Source organism: Sphaeramia orbicularis, chromosome 22 (assembly GCF_902148855.1).
Source record: "Sphaeramia orbicularis chromosome 22, fSphaOr1.1, whole genome shotgun sequence".
Classification (NCBI taxonomy): Eukaryota; Metazoa; Chordata; class Actinopteri; order Kurtiformes; family Apogonidae; genus Sphaeramia; species Sphaeramia orbicularis.
Window position 1 is genome coordinate 20463454 of NC_043978.1, and position 18396 is coordinate 20481849.

Genomic DNA, 18396 nt, shown 5'->3' on the forward strand with positions numbered 1-18396 from the left:
TACTGCTGTTACCTGATAAAACAGATTATTCGGTTTACATGGTCACTTGAATCATCTGATAGCTCCAGAAATTGGATAGTGATCAGAGTATTGGTGTGCATGTAAACAGGCTCACTGAATAGTTCACATAAGACTATCAGAGCATTCCTTGAATGAAAATTCCTTGGAAAAAACAAACAATTGGAAACCAAGAATGAACACGTTTATTTAGGCCACTGCTGTCAAACTGTACATTCTTAGGCCTTACAGTGAAAAAACAGAACAAAGAAAGTTGATTACTCTTAAATTATAAAGTTACAGTCCACAGCTCAGTCATCCACAGGTTTAATCTGGTTTCACAGTTTACTTCTCATGTACAAAAATACATGAACTAACCACATGACTGTCAGTCCATGAGGTCAACAAGAGGTCTAGAAAGGACATCCCTTCTGCTGTCCTTCACTCAGTGTACTCTGGAGTCATATTGAGTTGAAGTAACTCATTTCCTCTTTGTACTACCATTGTTATTTTGTCACTACTGCGAACAGCCTTGTAAATCTCCTCGGAGGTGTACACCTTCGTCCCGTTGATCTCCAACACAACGTCTCCCGGTAACATCCCAGCTCTGAAACACGTAAGATGATCCCAAGGGGTATCAGCAGTGTATTCCCATGCATTTTTACATTTCCAAAGCATTTACGTGGCTTCTCAAGCACCAATAAAATTAATTTATAGAGGTGAACTTTTGCTAGTTACTGTAAGAACATTAAATGGTCTCTACAGGTTTCATCAAGACTTTCACATTATTATGAAAACAATTTAAAACCCATTTTGTCTTGTTTTATCTGCTATAGTTTTATTTCATTATTACTTTCTTACCCACCCAATATTGACACAGATTGAATAAGTTTCTATTTTTTGTCTTTGTTACATGTTGAAATGTCAAGTTTTCCAGCAACATATTTATAAGAGACTGAAGTTAATGCAATTTTATAGCAGTAAAACAGAACAATCTAATGCCTACATGATAATGTGATCAGTATTTAAAACCTGTTTAAATTTAATTTAAGATACATTTAGGCCTTGAAGTCAGATGACTGTCAGACTTAAGGAGCAGAAGAAAAACCTTAAACCACTGTGTTTCAAGCATTAGGGAAAACTGATTGTACTTACAATTGTATTAAAGTGACTGGACAAGAAGTGATATAGCAGCTCAAAGTGCAGTGCATTAGTATGAAAGTAAATTCCATGACTTTGCAAAAGACTATTTTACAGACTTGGGAAAACAATATCTTAAAATTCCATGACTTTTTTTTTAGTTTTTCATGACCACGGGAACCTTCTTTTATTGTATAAGCTAAGTACTTGGTGTATTGCTCTAACGAGTCTGTTCTGAAAGGACAATGCACTTAGAGCTTATCACTGAGAGGTTGGGGGGGGTGGGGTGGGGGGGTGTCTCTGTCTCAGTCATGACCACATTAGGACTGATCCAATGAGACTGTAAAACTTCCAAGCACCTTATGTCGTTGGACTACACCTACTTTTTCAAACCACCGTAGATCACTTAAATCACTGTTTCACATAAGTCTTTATTTACAGTCTTGTACAGGAAGGTCTTTCAGAGGTAGTTTTTTAGCAAGTACCTTTTAGAGTATATACTGTATACTAACCTTAATGTCAACCTGGTTTCTAACCCACTGTTGTGTTTTGTTTTGGTCTGTCTGTTTTTTGTCTTGTGCTGTATGCAAAGCTGCTGAATACTTGAATTTCCCTTGGGATTAATAAAGTATCTATCTATCTATCTAGATAATACATATTCCAGTTTAAATGCATCAAGAGGCTGTTTTTCACTTGCAGTCCAGATGTTACAGACCCTTTCTGCACATTTACAATATTACATTTCATCACAAATTCATAATTAATGGTGTGTAATGCTCAGTAACACGTTTGCTGCTTGTCTACTAGTTGGTTAACTCTTACAAATACAGTACACTGAAACTCTGACGCCTTGTTCTGACTCAAGTCGTTCTGCGTTTTTGTTCTGTTTCAACACATTTTTGAGAACAGAGCAAGCAAATAACACTGTGCTCTCACCGAAATAATCTTTAAGAACCACTTTTCTTTACTTTTTGCTCCTTCATCCTGCATCCTTAGCCTGCTCACCTGTTGGCTGGGGATCCCAGGATCACTCTGTGGATCAGGATACCATGCGACACATCAGGGAACATTGGATCTCTCATCTTCAACTCAGCAATAATACTGGAATAAAAAGACAGAAGAAAAACAAGGCTGCTTACACATGGGGCCAGAGCTTGTGTAATTATCACAGTTTGTCAGATATTTACCTCTGTGTCAGTGTCAGCATCATTACGCCAATGTATCGCCGTTTATTCTCTGACCCACCCAACCAGGAACCTTGGAAAAGACGGACAAAAACAGAGTGAATTAAAACAAACACAAACAAACAGATCGTATTTTATTCACAGACTGCGCTTACTTTTTCTTTTTGCTGCCTGGTCAAGGAACAGTCTCAGGCGATCCGCTGGGATGGCGAAGGAGATCCCTGCAGTGACTTTCATGGTGTTTATACCAATGACTTCACCATCCTGATTAGAGGAGATAATCGGTCTCAGATCAAAACTAGACTGAGCATCTATTTATTAAAAATGTATTTGACCCATAAAGACTAGTTGTAGCTGTCACTGAAATATGTGTCCTTATTTGATATGTATGTATTTTTATTTGTTTGATTATGCACTTTTGCACCCTAAAATTGTATTAGTTTGCTGCAAACTCTCATAATTAATGACCTCTGCTGGTGGAGAAAAAATACACTTAGGGTTGCATAGTCATGTGATGCATCTGGTTAGTCATGTGATGTAATATAGCAGGGACAATGAGTTTAGTTCTGCTTTGGAGATTATGGGAAAAACACATCTTTAAGAAGAGCTGCTCCTTACTTATGACTGGAGGGCACGCACGGTATGGATTATAATTATTATTTATATATGTATGTGATGTTTAGGTTAAATGTTGTGTTAAATATGCTTCTTGATGCCAACATTCTGATATATGTTATGATTTATATTATTTCAGTTTGTCACAATGGTTTGGTGTCTGAGATATGAAAAAATAAACCAACCATTCTTCAACCATCAGTCGGAGTGTGGTTCTCTTCTCTAACCAGAAGAAAAAATTTAGAAACAGCTACACTAGTAATACTGAGAAGTGAAACACTGGGCCTCGTGCAAGAACAACAAATTTGTCCTTAAATGCCACATTTACCATTGGTTAAGCTATTTGTTTTTTCTTTTATGTACAAACATCTTTTCTCAGTGGCCCAGACCCATTGTACAAATCACCTGTAACTAGTTTGATGTATTTCTGACCTAATTTTTTTGTTGCAGTCCTGAGTTTGAAAACCTTAAAGACGTTATGATTTTTTGTTCTGGAGACTCATTTGGTGGCACACGTCGTATTCATCTTGTTTCTTACAGTTTTCTGATGTTGCAGGTGTTTGCTGAGTCTGACATGGCACACTCATTCAAGTCTATTGTACTATTCTTACACTGGCCCAGTGTCTAAACACACATATTTCTCTACAATATGATGATTTTTATTATTTTATCTATACACAATGTGCACATGCACTTTTCATTGAAGGCAATAAATAGCTGTAATAACTGACAAAAGCTAAATAATGAAATATGTAGAAAAAAAAAAAAAACAACAACAAAAAAACATTAAGTTCATTTCCTGCTGTATATACCAGTGTGTACTGTACAATGCATTAAACACATCCTATCCCTGTTTCTGTTTCCACCAGTCTCAACAGGTCTGGTGACATTTGTGATGACCAACATCTCGGCAGGATCACTGACTCACCAGATTAATCAAGGGACCGCCTGAATTTCCAAACTGCAAAAATTACAACATGACACATTACTGAGACACAGTAAATCCATTCCAGGTTGTTATTATTATGATATTTATCAAAAATGTATCATGTTAAGTTGGGAAATTGCAAAATGCTTACATCAATGGCTGCATCTGTCTGTATGTAGTCCATGTTGGAGTTTGACAGGCCCAGCTCTTTACTGCCTCTCTGTGCCGAGCTGACTATTCCTGAAGTGATTGTGTTTCGTAAAGCAAACGGGCTTCCCATGGCAACCACGAACTCTCCTTGTCGCACGTCAGACGACCGTCCAAGGGTGAGTGTGGGCAAAGGATTCTGTGAGTCAGGGAACAGGAACAAACACAATTTCAGCAGTAGTTGTTTATTCTATCTAAATACAGTTTCTTATTTTTTCTATCAGTTTTCTCTAATACATAAATGTTAATAAAAGTTTTAGTTCTGCAATAAAAATGCTGCATAAAGCAAGAAATAGATTTGAACACACCCTGTCATAACAAATCAGTAGCCTAGTTTGACACTCTTGTCTTGTCATTCACTTTTCATTTTCTGCATCTGTCTATTTACTGATTTTCAGTTTGGTGTGAGCTGATAGACACAAAGACATGGCTGCAGTCTGATGCTGACCTTTGCAGAGATTTTGATGGTGGCGATGTCTGCCACAGGATCGACATCTTGCACGGTGGCTTGGTACGTCTCTCCGTTGGTGAGTTTAACACGGACACCTCTCTTGTTGGCTACGACATGGGCATTTGTGACAATGAGACCATCGCTACTGATGATGAAACCAGAGCCATTGGAAACTGCCACTTCTCTTCCTGAAAATGGCTGCCTGTAAAGCAGTTAAAACAAATATTATTTTACAGCCTGAGTGGGCTCATAATGGGAAACACTGTATTATGTCTTGACTCCTGGTTTAAGAGACAAGACAGGCACCTTTAATTGTATTTAGTCTGTATGCATTCCTGGAAAATACAAAGCCTCTGGTGTACTTTGGCATTATCACATTTAACAAATGTATTTCAAAGATTTGGATGATATTGTGCTTTAGTGGTTTAAATACCTTACTGAGCAAAATTAGATACACTTGTATACAAGGATATTCTTTTTTTGTTTTAGTTGTTTTCTGTTGATAATGTGCTTCACCATTTACCATGTAGGTAGTTATATTGTGATTTTTATATATCAGAAATAATTTAATATTCTTTCATTCAGTAAATACCAGCATCTGGATACAACAACAAATAATACACCACTAATAAAACTAACACTTGAACAGATAAGGAATGGAAAATGTGCACATGAAGACAATTTGGGTCCAAATTACAAACATTTTCACCAGCTAATCCAAAAACTAATTTCAGGAACAAACTCACCTGCCCACGATTTCAATGTACACCACAGCTGGAGTGGACTTTTCGACAACATCTGCAATAAAGTTGTATTTATACCGAGGGCTGTCGGGTTTAAAGGGGGAGGCACAGTGGGCTGAAGGCAAAATACGTTCAATAAACCGTTTCCTGTCCTCCTTATCGTCCCTTTGAGTGTCCACAAGCACCGCACCACACAGTCCCAAACCCACGGACACTGACTTCAGCAGAGAGCTGCTGCTGTCCCGTCCATCACTGCCTCTGTCCCGGGCAGGAGCTCTCCTGTCCAGGCTGCTGTTTCCGTTTTCTGTCTTTGGGTTACAGATGACCACAGAGGACACCCGCCTCACTGACCTGTCCGCCACAGAGGTAAGCCCCCGGCTGTGTCCCTGAGAGTGTCTGCCCAAAGCTGTGAGAAAACACCTCCTGACAGCAGTTGCTGCCATGTTGCATCACTTCACTCACCGGTTCAAGGAGTTTTAGAGAGCGAAAATCCCTTCTTAAATACCTTTACAGCAGTAACGACGCCTTTTGTAGAATTCGTTAAACTGTTGACTGTCTGTAAAATGTAAACAAAAAAGTTTTATTAACCACTGTAAAATTTAATGGTATCCACCCCGTTAGAAAGCAGAAATCAACTAAACAAGCAACCTAATACCGGAAGTTTGTCAGTGTTGTGAGCATGCGCAGCTGCCTACTTTCCCTTCTATGGTCTTGTAAATTCAGACGGCGCTTGTTGTAATACTGCCCTCTATAGGAATAAACAAATACTATTCTGTCTGTAATCCCTGTGATTTACTGACTCACATTTCTTTCTAAAAAAAAACATAACCTTCAAATTTATGATAAATGGTTTCCATATAGATATAATGTAATTTGAACATGAATAAAAGTCAATAAAATAACTTGAAATAAATGACTTTTCATTGACGTATTACATGCATCCAGTTGCATAATTTCCATATTATAGACTATCATAAACTGCCTCATGCATACATCATGCATTTACAGTTAGTTGACCAAAAAAAAAAAAATCTTTGTTTACAGTGTGTAAACTGTACGTTCCTCCGGTTTTACCATGCATATGAAAGGTTTCTCATTGTACTTCACGTATATAAAAACAAATCATCAATTGAAAAAATATGCATTTGTTATACATTTTACCATAAATCTTTTGTTGCCTCAGATCTTTGCATGTATACATCAGTTTTCATATGAGTTATTTCAAGAATGGTGGTGAAGCTTGTTTATCCTCCTGAGACCCAGGAAAGTAAATGTTGTACATTCAATAATTGTCTAGATTGGAAAAAGCATAATGCAACAGTTTTTCAGATACAATTTTTATTTTATTTTATTTTTTTTATGGAATGTCCTTAGCAGTGGACAGGATTTTTTTCTAAGTAAAGCTGTGAAGCTCTTGTCCCCTACAGAGGACAAAAATGCATTGCTGGGTCTCAAAGTGATACCACAGAAAATATTTACACATTCAAAAGTGCTGCTTGGTCCACTACCAAGATGGTGGGAAACAATCATTGTTTTCCATTCAAGAATGTATTTATTATTCAACAATAGAACATACAAAAAAAAAAAAAAAAAGAATATAGGAAGGAAACATCAGGCATTTCAAGCCATAATAATAAATTAAACATATATAAACAAAATATTAAATAAATAAATAAATAAATAAATAAATAAAGAGAATAAAGAGAATAAAAATAAAGATCTAACTATAAGTAAAAGTACGGTTAGAAAAAGAAAGAAAAATAATATTACAATATGAAGTGGCAGACCAATTTACTTGAGGTAATTGCAGTAAAACTGAAGCGCTGATAAACATTTTTGAGACTCAAAATAGATTTTCAATTCTATTAAAAATGACGGCAGTAAAAGGGGGCTGGAAGAGGAAGTGACGTAGTTTCCCGGAAGTTACATCACATAAAGGCGGTAGTAGCGTGAATTTGAAATTTGCGGGGGAGCAGTTAGTGAGCTAGCATTCAACTAAAATGGACAACAGCAAATAGTTCCATTTTTGGCGAGAACCATGGCGTCGTATTATCATTTAATTCATCAGTCAAAAAAACATGTTGAATCTCCCGCTAAAGTATTCGCGAAGCTGAAATCCAAAGTGCAGCGAGAAACGTACGAGAGTACAGTCGGAGGAAAGGATGCACAATGTAACGTTCGAGAAAAACATGGATCTAACTTTCACACGCCCCGGAGGAGAAGGATCTCCGATGAGTTTAAGGAGAATCAGAGGGAGGGAAACATTCACGGTGAAGTTAAGGCTCTAACTCTTTCCCCAATACGGAGTCCTCAAAAAGGTCTCGGATTTTTGTACTCAGAGTTTGACACAAGACCTGTTGAAGAATTACCTTTTTTATCGGAAACGGGGCACACTCTGACGTCAAGAAATGGATGCACACCGACAAAGAGAGCTTTCCTGGAGTCAACAACTCTGTCTTACCAACCATCAAATGAGATCCGCCCAGAACAGCCTCTGATCAGACATTTGGATGGGTTTACTGTACAGACGCAGTCGCCGGAAAATAAGGTCAGCAGCAGAAGGAATGTTTTCAAGACGGACTCTGCACCACACTGCCGAACTTTATCTGCGGACACCGGGGTCTCTGCAGTTAAGATGAGGCTAAGGAAGAGAAAACTGGAACCACGGGAGTTGAACGAAGTTAGCAACAGAGCAGAGGAAGGTAAATGTCAGCCAAAGGAAAGGAAAACCACCGCTGCTTTCATTGATGACAGTACCTTCACGGATGATAGTGAGACATGTCCAATCCCCAGTGAGCCAATGTTTGCAATTCCAGCCCAACCCGCCAAGCCAAGTGAGTCTGCTGCTTTGCTCTGAGCCAGATCTTTATGTTTATGTTTGTTGTGTAGGTTAAACTGACCAATGGTTTTGTGTTTTGCACAGGGAGCAAGGTGGGATTAGACAGATTTCCCCTGATGTCTCCAGCAAAGATGTTTGCTTATATGAAGGAAAGGGAGAGTAAAAGAGGGCAGACTGAAGTTCCCAAAGTCAGCAACACCACAAGGAAGCTGTTTGATGATGCTGGTGAGTGGATTGTAAAGCAAAGAGATGCAGAAAAAGCTGAATTCAAGTTGTACATACACATATAGATTTACTCTATTAATCCTTAAAAGGAAATACATGGCATAGCTCTCCTCAGTGTTAATGTAAAATGACACGTTGATTTTCCTGCATGTCCTTCTCCAATTTGCAACTTTCGTAGATCATCAGTGTCAGCCCAGAGATGAGCCAGACTCTACAGTATCTCAACCAGACAGAACAGACGACATGCATTTTGGAGATGCTTGTGAAAATATGCCTTCTGCCAGTCTGACCAAAATAGAGTCCTCTGACAACCAATCAGACATCCATCCTCCTGACAGTGAACCTCCGTCTGCAGTGCCATCACAGCCCGTTTTGGTTGAAGATCCGCTTGTGCTTAATTCACCTCGGGTTTCCATCCCAAAGAAACCGGATGAGATGGTCAAGCACAACAAGTGGTTTCAGCATGCAACATTCCCCACTGTAAGTAGAAGCTTATTTAAAAACCCATAGCTTTTACAGATGCATATATATATATATATTTATATATATATAAAACATGTCATGTCACTGCTGGCAGGAGCTAATATTAATATGCTGTGTTATGATGAAGGTTGTTTCATAAGAATGATTGAATTTGTGTCCTTTCAAAGATGGTATGATGAGGTGAAAGATGCTGTAATTCAGTTAACCTATGCTCTTAATTATGCAATTAATCACAAATTGGAGAGTAAAAAATTAATTAAAACAGTAATAGTCAGCTGTAGTAGGTAGTCAGCTCTGCAAGTGTTGAGAAGATGAGAACAGCTTCGTGTATCTTTGTGTAAGAACATGAAAAACCACACCACTGCTCAACTAAAGTGCTATTGTTTGAGTTTAAGACTTGACAATATCTTTCTTTTGCATTTTGTTCTAATTCTTGTATTTCATTCTGATAGGAGAGTGTCATTTATCTGAAGAAGTGGTTCCTGAGGAAGGGTCAGAGGGGCCTGTTTGTCGATGGCATTCATGGGTAAGCTGTAAAAGGCCACTCAAAATTAAAGAAATTTAGAAATGTTTTTGTATTTTTCACATAAACACTGTTTTTTTCCGTACAGAGAAGAGAACATACCTTGGAATAGTAACTTCATTGTGGAGCGGGTTTCCAGTTCTGTACTGAAAACAGTCTCTGGCAGAGTTTACATCTTGGTTGGCAAAATGAACTTGAGTATGAAGTCTGGTAAGCCAAGTTACCATTAAATGTGCAGATTGTTTTCTTTGTGAATCTATTTCATGATTGAAGAAATAATTTCAAAGTACACAAAAAAACTGCAAACCTGCATGCAGTTACAGGCAGATTGAAATATTGTGTGGACTGACATTTTTTTAATTGACTTAAATCTCTCACAGAGTTTCCAAAATGGTTTTTGAAAAAGTTTGCCAGAGGTTTCCCTCCAGACTGGAAGACGCTTTATGAGATGTTTCTGTCAAAAGAGTAAGAGGATTCATTTCACTCCATGAAGGGTTAAAATGAATGGGATGCATTGTGTGTTTGTTGCTGGAGATATTGAGTTCTTTAAACATGAGATGCAACTGAGTTGAATGTGTATGCACAAACTGTTAGATGTTGTGTGACCTGACATCTATTTTTTTTTTCATGTGGCAACCTGAGCAGGAAAACCAAGACAAAGGGTGAAAGCAAAAGCAGACCCAAGAAGAAAACCGAGACATCCGCCATCAACCGTTCTGTGCAACCATCCAGACAAAAACCCCTCAAAACCCGTAAGTATTAGAGATAAATATCTTGCACATAAATATTCAGACAACCTTGAATATGGAACAACCTGAGAGATTCATGGAAAACCATCGCTGTTCTCCCAGTTTTTTTTCACTGTTTATGTCAGTTTGAAAGATAGCAATAGTGAATAATAAGTAAAATTAATAATATGCATTTACACAAATACAGGTGTAGAGGAAATGTATTGATCCCCCAGGGGAAAATTCACTTTTCCCATTAGCTCAAGAAAAACATAATCAAAGAACAGAATTAGCAAGAAAGCAGTCATTACACTAAGGTGCTGTAGAGTCTGGCAGTGGGGATGTGCTACACATAGCTTAATATACACCATTTATATGAGTCTTTATAAAGTCCTAAACTCCAAAATCTGATAATGTGAATTTTAGGCTTTAAAATAATTTTGACAGGTCTGAAAGACATTAATTTTAGCGTTAGGTTTCAGCCCGTTAAAAATAACTAATGAAGCAATGGTTAAACTGCTTAACTCAGTAAATTTGTTTGTAATGGCACACAGAGACACATGAGGAAAAATAAAAGCATGTTACGTCTCAGTGTTGTTCTGTATTCACATAAAAAGCATCACCAAAGTGTGTTTCCTGTGTAACAGGGTGTGAATTGCTCTTAAACACAATTGTTATGGCATTAAAAAGGCTTAAGTGAAACATTGCTTTTTTTTCTTTATTCCAGCTGATTCCTGTAATTCCTCTGCTGTGTCTAACACAAAAACATCTCGAAGCGGTCGGTTGATCAAACCACCTCTAGAGTACTGGAAAGGAGGGAGAGTCATTTTGGACGCACAGATGAACGTTACAATTCATGAATGTTATAATACCTCCATCTGCAGCCCTGTAAGCACCTATTACATTCCAGATTTTTATTTTTATTTTTTTTGCATAAAAGCTGTCAGTGTTCCCGGTGTCACTGATTTTTTTTTTTTATTTATTTTGCAGCATATCACTGCAACAGTCACCACCAAGTCATCCAAGAAACCCTCCCAAGGGATCCTGCCCTGGACTGAAAGTACGTATGTAGGGCTGCATGATATTGGAAAAAACTGACATTGCGATTTTTTTTTTTTTAACCCTTTGATATGAAAAACTACTCAGGAGGATATATTAGCTGTGTGGTGCCAACATAAATGGTCAAACAAATTAGTTGTGTTTCCTCTTGTGCCAACTTGTGCAAGACACTGTCGACACAGAACACGTGTTTCAATATCATCCTTCTTGTACCCAAAATAATTCCAGATAACTGATGTTGCTTTTCTTTTTGGCACCAAGTCTTAGTTTTTGGTGATTTTGTCTTGTTCGTTGCTCATTTTTCAATGTTGTTACCAGCGACTCACTCCATGTGCAGGGGCGTGGTCTACTTTGGCAAACTGATTAAGAATGATTGTGATTGGTGGATCGCTGTGTGCAGTGTGTGTCAGGTACCGCTGAAATTTGATGACAACACATTGAGTTCATTTGCCTCCTACATTGCAAGACCTGCGATGTGACTATAACGCTCGCGTACATTGCGATGACGACGCTCAAACGACATATTGTGCTATATAGGGCTGCACAATTAATTGTTACAAGATCGCGATCTCATTTCTAAACACGGACGATTCTTAAGCATTTTATTTCGCGACTGCATTACAAACAAATGCCCACAAACGCAGAATCGCCGCCCCCTCTTCCCTTAACCAATGGTAAAGCGTCTTTACAGCACGTGAGCCTGCTTCTGTCGGCTGCAGTTGATTGAGGAAAGAGTGAATGACAGTGGAGGAACGACTGCTGTAAACAGACTGAAATGACTGAAAACCCTAGTGGTAGTGGTGAGTCACCCACCTGAACTCCTGCCCAATTAAGGTTCACTTTCGGCGGTGTTTAACCAAGAATCAAAGTCCCGCGCTCTACAAAAATTTTATATTAAAATATTCCGTTGTGCCGGCTGGGAAGTTTCTTTGCGCTGCAAACTTTCACAGATCAGCTAACGTCGCTTAGCAACCGGGACCTTAAGTGCAGGGAAAAGGTAAATGAACGTGGGGCACGGACCGCCCCGTACCCCCACTGTAAGTAGAACGGTAACCGACTGAAACGAATGCACGTGGCCGAACAACGCGCGTGTGGTCGAGTCCCTCCCCCCCCCCCCCCCACCCCACACACACACACACACACACACCCCAAGGTTATAATAGTTTTGGATTTTTTATTATAGTTTAGTTTTATTTAGTTTTGACTTTTTTTCTCTAATTCAGTTAGTTTTAATTCATTTTTAGAGCAGGTTTGCTAGTTTTTATTAGTTTTCATTATTTTCTAAATGCTTAGTTTTAGTTTAGTTTTAGTTTCTTTATATCTTTTCTCATCTTCACCGTCGAATTCAAATAAATCCCAGACAGGACTCTGCTGCTGTCTCCCAACTTTACTTTAGTCTCCATGTTTCCAGGTAGAGTGGGGACAAGAAGACGCCTAAACGACAAGTGACGGACCGTTAAATATCATATGGTGCCAGCAGCTAAAAGTGCTTGAGGGAAATAAATCAATTTTATATCAATCCGACATTGACAAAGACGAGAACAAAGGGAATTTTATTCAGAATTTTTGTACGTTTTAGTTAGTTTTGTAAACACACAATACAGTTTTGTCATTTTTTTCTTTTAATTATAGTTTTTATTTATTTCAGTTAACGAAAATGTTTTTACAATTCTAGTTTTCGTCATTCCGTTAGTTTTCGTTAACGATAATAACCTTGACACACCGACCGAAATGCACGCATGCGTGTGCACCCCCCGCTGAACCGCATACGTGCAAACACCCCCGCCCCCCATTACACACAGCCACACCAACAGATCAGTTCAACAGCAAACACTGCATAAGTGACCGGACTACCTGCAGAGTGATATGAAAGACATGAATCAGAGGTAAAAGAACCCATTTTCCTTGACAGCAGTGCAATAAACATTTTGTGAAAAAAATCCTGCCAGAGAATCTTGATCTCAATTCTATGCAAAAGAGTCGTGATTCACATTTTTGCCAGAATCGTGCAGCCCTAATGCTATATATATGGTGTTTTGTGAGATATGTTCTAAGTTGGGTGCTGACAACCTGGCTGCTGTCTTCTAGGTAATGAACCATGTGATTCAACTGGTGACACTGAGCCGTCTGCAGTGCTGAGGAAGGTGAAACCCCCACCCCGCAAATGTAACCAAATCAAGGGTAATCTAGAGGAGAAGCCTTCCAGTCCACCTGAACCATCTGAGGAGGCAGTGACCCATCAAAACAACAACCCTAAAAATTGGTCTGACAGAATAACAAGATCCCGTCATAAGAGTCAAAGAACATTCTATATGGACAGTGCATCAAAAAAGCAAAGTGAACCTGAGAAGTCTTCAAAACAGAGGTCCAAAAAACAAACGCCAGACACAGACAGAACCACAATGAAAAGCAGGAGATGGGCTGTGTTGACAGAATCACCCACAGGTAGTGAGAGCACATCGCCAAATCTGTCAGCGGATTATGATTCATCCTCTAAGGGAAAAAAGAGAGGAAAGGTACTATACAGAAAGAAAGGTGCAAACGTTCTTAAGAAGTCTCAGCCGAGCTACGTGTCTTCGAGTCAGTCAGAATCCTCCGGTAACAGCGGGAAGGAACAAAGGAAAAAGTCTCAAAAAAGGGTTACAAAGAATCATACTGTGCCAAGAGAGGCCGACAATAAACGGAGCAAACACACCAAAACATCAGCACCCCCGCAACATTTGCCCAAGTTCACACAATCCACCAAAACGCAACGAGGAAGCAAAGGCAACACAAATATTCTACAAGAGGAAGATGAGGACAAGTGGACTGAGGATGAGCTTATGAAGTTGAAAGAGTAAGTAATATTGCTTTTTGTAGGATTAGTAACTTTAAATATCATCTTGGGTTTCAGTTCTGTTTACTTTAACTATGCATGCATTTTGTTTCCTAGGGCTGTTTCCTACTATCCTAAGCACATTGGCGGTTACTGGGCTAGGGTGGCACAGATGGTAGGAACACGTTCTGCAGAAGAATGCCATAATCAGCAAACATCCATGGGAAGCTTGAAGACTCCTACTAAAAAAGACAAGACGAAAAGGAAAAAAGCAGAGCCACCAAAAGATCCAGGTAGAGGAAAGTTTTTGTATAGGATGTCAATTTTGCAGCTTCATGTGTAGACTGAGTTTTCAACAGTTTTGTATGTTTGCCAGTCACACTGAGTGACGTGTGATGACATGTATGCAGATTGTGTTATAAGAGTTAAAATAGTGCATCTTAGACAATCAGATAATTTATACAAGAATTAAATGTCTATAGTGCATGTCCTTTATTTCTGCTGCTGGATTTGTAAACAAGGAAGCTAAGCTAATGACAGGGCTCCGATGGGGTCTTAAAAAGTCTTAAAAGTCTTGAATTTACAAATCTGCATTTAATACTTTAAAAAAAAGTCTTAAAAAATTGGTATGGTAGGTCTTAAGTTCTGTTGCCATAAACTTGTTGGCTGTTGTGTGTTTAAATGTCTGTTAAATGTCAAAGCTGTACAGAAAGTAACGTTAATCTACTCAGTTCCATCCGTTCCAACCCAGCAATTTATATTGAAATTAGGAACCAATTATCGCTAATTTTGCAGCCCCCAGTGAGAAATGACTCAGAACGGGGGGAGTCAAGGCATTGGGGTAAATAAATGCCTTTTCCTAAGTTCTAGGAGTCATGAATTTTTGCCAGTATGGCTGTGAAATGGGCATTAAATTCTGTTGTAAGTGGTCTTAAAAAAGTCTTAGTCTTAAATTTAACTTGTCGGAACTCTGTAATGATTGCGTTGTTCCAAAAGTGATATTTATATGTATGGGGTAAAAATCACAGAAATTTAATCTAGGCTGTCTTTGGTCTTAAGACTGGGACAACAACCCTTTGAATTTTTAGAATCTCTAATAAGGTGATGCAAGATGACTTTTTTCCATTTATTCTTCATCTTTTACCTAAGATAGCCCACTGTCACAGCACATATACTTGGCTTTAAAGGTCCAGGGCATAAGATTTAGAATTTAGGAAGCTCCAAATGCAGAAATGACATAATATTTAGAATTTTGATCAAAACAAAATAATTGTTTCATTACCTTAGAATGGACCTGTATATCTATAGAGGTATGTCCTCTTCTTTTTAGTCTGCCCTGTAGTAGGTGGCATTATGAAAAACTAATGCATTATTGGCACCCTCTATCTTTGAGTGATTTATTTTCCCATGAATTAAAAAGCCAGGACAGGAAACACTGGCTCTAATGAGGACCTGAGAAATGATGGTTATTAATTGGTATTATGTCGTTAATGTAACTTGATTATATTGTATTTTTACTCCCTTATTTGCTGCATACTCCATTTATTCTGATATTGCTTTATAATTGAATTTAACAAATTCTGAATTTATTTTGCAGCTGCACAGCATCCTATTATATCTGCTCGAGTGGGAACCTTAAAAAGAAAGCAACAAGTGCGTAACTTTCTGGAATCCATGCCCAAAGAAAACGTTGATGATGCTTTCAGTAGCGCACACATGCAGGGAAAACGGTTCGAGGTGGGTTTGTGTTTTTTACCCATTGACTGTCTTGTCTAGTCTGTAAAATTTGTGGGCTTATCTTTTTCCTCTTTTTCTTTTTTTTTTTTTATATATGCACAGATGCCATCCATGTGTCCGAGTGAAGACCATGACTTTGCAATGTCAGACTTGGAGCCCTGGACCCCCATGTCCACGGGTATCCCTGAAGCAAAGACCCCCCAGTGTCTACATATCTCCCCTGGAATGATGGGTTCTCCAAGCAGGTGAATGAAGACTTGAATTCTTGCTCATCCTCCTCAGATACTGCAAAATTTCTTATCACGTTAAATGTATAAATGTTGATGTTTAATACTTTTTTCCTTGATCTTGTTGTTCACTGTATTAAAGCTGACTTTCCATAATTGTTCATTTCTAGGACTCTTGATGACAAGTATGTCTATCAACTCCAGAAGAGGATGAAAAAAAAATATTTTAATGTCCACGCTCCTGCAGCAAAGGTACAAAGAGTTGTTTTTTTTTCAAGATTCTTTTGATTTAAAAAGTTGCAGTAGATTTATTTTGTTTTGTAAAACTTTGTCCTGTATTGTTTCTTCCAGAGCCTCACACCCACACCATCAGTTAAACGAACAATGAAAAGATGTGGTAACACAGGTAAGTTTCTGGAGAAATGTGGGGCCATAAACTTACTCCACATTAATGAAGCTCTATACATTAAAATACATCGCATTTAAAGCGGTGATTGCTGTGTTTTTCTGTTATGAGAAATCTCCATTTTCTCTTCCTTTCTCTAGAAAACAGTTTTGTTGTTTGGGAAATGTTCCCAGACAAAGAAGACGCACTGTCTGAAAGTGGAGAAGAAGAGGACTTTTACTTCTCAAATGATGACTGAATTGTCAGAATTAAAACATCAGATGATGGGAAAGTTTATTAACTGTTCATGTGAATTAAAGCAAACAGAATTAAGGACAGATGTGTTATTTTTCATTGTTTAACTCATCAGATGGGAACAATAAAGCATAATAATTTTACTGCCTTTCACATGTACATTGATGGAGTGTTTGTTAATATAAAAACTCAGGATCTGACTTATAGTTGGGTGTAGTACTTGATTTAATCGTTTCAAGTACAACCTGCACTTCTTGTGGGGAAAAAAAACATTTGATGTATTATTTTGAAATTATTAGCTTCAAATATTTTGTCTAAAACACATTTTTGTAGATGTCTGCCAGATTGCCCTGTAAATATTTTGTTTGAAGGCCTAGTCGCACGTAGTTGTAATTATCTCTTTATGTGCATTGCTGAATTCTAATTTGTAATTGGTCAATAAATCTGTTTTACCTCAAACAAGCCATTGCTGTGGGATTAGTTCTGATTATATAGTTGAAGAATGACAAATCAATAAAATCGTGCTGAAATGATCCATTTTTCAAAAAACAATGTAATGAGTGAGGAACCTACACAGGTCTTATGCATGCTTCCATTTCAAACCCCAACATTTAGGCAAATAGTTTTATTTAACACCAGAGACTGTTTGCATTTTACATGCTTTCAATTTTTTTTTTAAGTAACTGGCTGTTTGTACATAACGCATGAATTTTGGCAAGATTGTGCTATTTTGATTTATGTTGTAATTTCTAGCTCTGTTCCTACAATGTGTCTAAAATGCACTGTACAAGAAAAAGTTACACTCCTACTGTTTAGCTTAAAAAATATATATATATATATTTATATACAGGGTGGGGAAGCAAAATTTACAATGAACATTTAGTTGTTTTTTCTCAGCAGGCACTACGTCAATTGTTTTGAAACCAAACATATATTGATGTCATAATCATACCTAACACTATTATCCATACCTTTTCAGAAACTTTTGCCCATATGAGTAATCAGGAAAGCAAACGTCAAAGAGTGTGTGATTTGCTGAATGCACTCGTCACACCAAAGGAGATTTCAAAAATAGTTGGAGTGTCCATAAAGACTGTTTATAATGGAAAGAAGAGAATGACTATGAGCAAAACTATTACGAGAAAGTCTGGAAGATACTATTAAAGAAGAATGGGAGAAGTTGTCACCCGAATATTTGAGGAACACTTGCACAAGTTTCAGGAAGCGTGTGAAGGCAGTTATTGAGAAAGAAGGACACATAGAATAAAAACATTTTCTATTATGTAAATTTTCTTGTGGCAAATAAATTGTCATGACTTTCAATAAACTAATTGGTCATACACTGTCTTTCAATCCCTGCCTCAAAATATTGTAAATTTTGCTTCCCCACCCTGTGTGTGTGTGTGTATATATATATATATATATATATATATATATATATATATATATATATATATATATATATATATATATATATATATATATATATATATATATATATATATATGCCATTCAAACTACAGTTTTTGATCTCACTTCCTTTAAAGCATAATACATGCATTTTATTATATCTGGGTGACAATGTGGGCTATTTGGAACTGATCATTTTTACTATACCAGATTGCATTATTTTGGCATAAATGAGAAGGGAAAAAAACTCATGGTATGTTGTGTATGTGGGTGGGAGTTGCAAACTAGCTAAATGCTATGTACTCTGTGCAGAACATCAGATATTATTTTTAATAATTATCTCAGTGTGCATTTTCTGTATTACATTATTTTTCAGTATTTCATACATCAACCCACTTGTATTTTTTCATACCAGCATACAAATGTGATAGTACATAAAATCAAT

General features: G+C 37.6%; 2 protein-coding genes and 1 long non-coding RNA gene across 3 annotated transcripts; 2 read left to right on the plus strand and 1 right to left on the minus strand.

Annotated features, from left to right (window-relative positions):
- Nucleotides 1-185: 185 nt before the first annotated feature.
- LOC115413745 (serine protease HTRA2, mitochondrial) lies at nt 186-5935 on the minus strand. Its single transcript, XM_030126802.1, has 8 exons — nt 5269-5935; nt 4520-4724; nt 4016-4210; nt 3865-3897; nt 2477-2585; nt 2325-2394; nt 2143-2238; nt 186-604 (listed from the first exon to the last, which is right to left on the minus strand). The coding sequence occupies exons 1-8, from the start codon at nt 5706-5708 to the stop codon at nt 439-441; spliced, it is 1314 nt and encodes a 437-aa protein (XP_029982662.1). The 5' UTR covers nt 5709-5935; the 3' UTR covers nt 186-438.
- LOC115413758 (uncharacterized) lies at nt 2585-4188 on the plus strand. Its single transcript, XR_003934510.1, has 3 exons — nt 2585-2961; nt 3806-3949; nt 4044-4188. It is a non-coding gene; the product is annotated as an uncharacterized LOC115413758 (long non-coding RNA).
- A 1080-nt stretch (nt 5936-7015) lies between the features above and the next one.
- On the plus strand, nt 7016-17003 carry mis18bp1 (MIS18 binding protein 1). Its single transcript, XM_030126779.1, has 16 exons — nt 7016-8099; nt 8189-8329; nt 8508-8809; nt 9265-9338; nt 9424-9545; nt 9716-9800; nt 9981-10087; nt 10791-10951; nt 11054-11123; nt 13211-13958; nt 14055-14230; nt 15535-15674; nt 15777-15919; nt 16072-16153; nt 16253-16307; nt 16448-17003. Exons 1-16 carry the CDS (start codon nt 7304-7306, stop codon nt 16543-16545), a joined length of 3300 nt encoding a protein of 1099 aa, XP_029982639.1. The 5' UTR covers nt 7016-7303; the 3' UTR covers nt 16546-17003.
- Nucleotides 17004-18396: the final 1393 nt, after the last annotated feature.

Excerpts from the sequence above, each read along its gene's own strand:
- LOC115413745 (XM_030126802.1), bottom strand. The coding sequence starts at position 5,708 with ATGGCAGCAACTGCTGTCAGGAGGTGTTTTCTCACAGCTTTGGGCAGA. Across the intron at positions 3,898-4,015 it reads AGACAGATGCAGCCATTGAT|TTTGGAAATTCAGGCGGTCC; the intron begins GTAAGCATTTTG and ends TAATTTTTGCAG. Across the intron at positions 2,239-2,324 it reads ATGCTGACACTGACACAGAG|TATTATTGCTGAGTTGAAGA; the intron begins GTAAATATCTGA and ends TTTTTATTCCAG.
- mis18bp1 (XM_030126779.1), top strand. The coding sequence starts at position 7,304 with ATGGCGTCGTATTATCATTTAATTCATCAGTCAAAAAAACATGTTGAA. Across the intron at positions 9,546-9,715 it reads GAACTTGAGTATGAAGTCTG|AGTTTCCAAAATGGTTTTTG; the intron begins GTAAGCCAAGTT and ends AATCTCTCACAG. Across the intron at positions 16,308-16,447 it reads GAAAAGATGTGGTAACACAG|AAAACAGTTTTGTTGTTTGG; the intron begins GTAAGTTTCTGG and ends TCCTTTCTCTAG.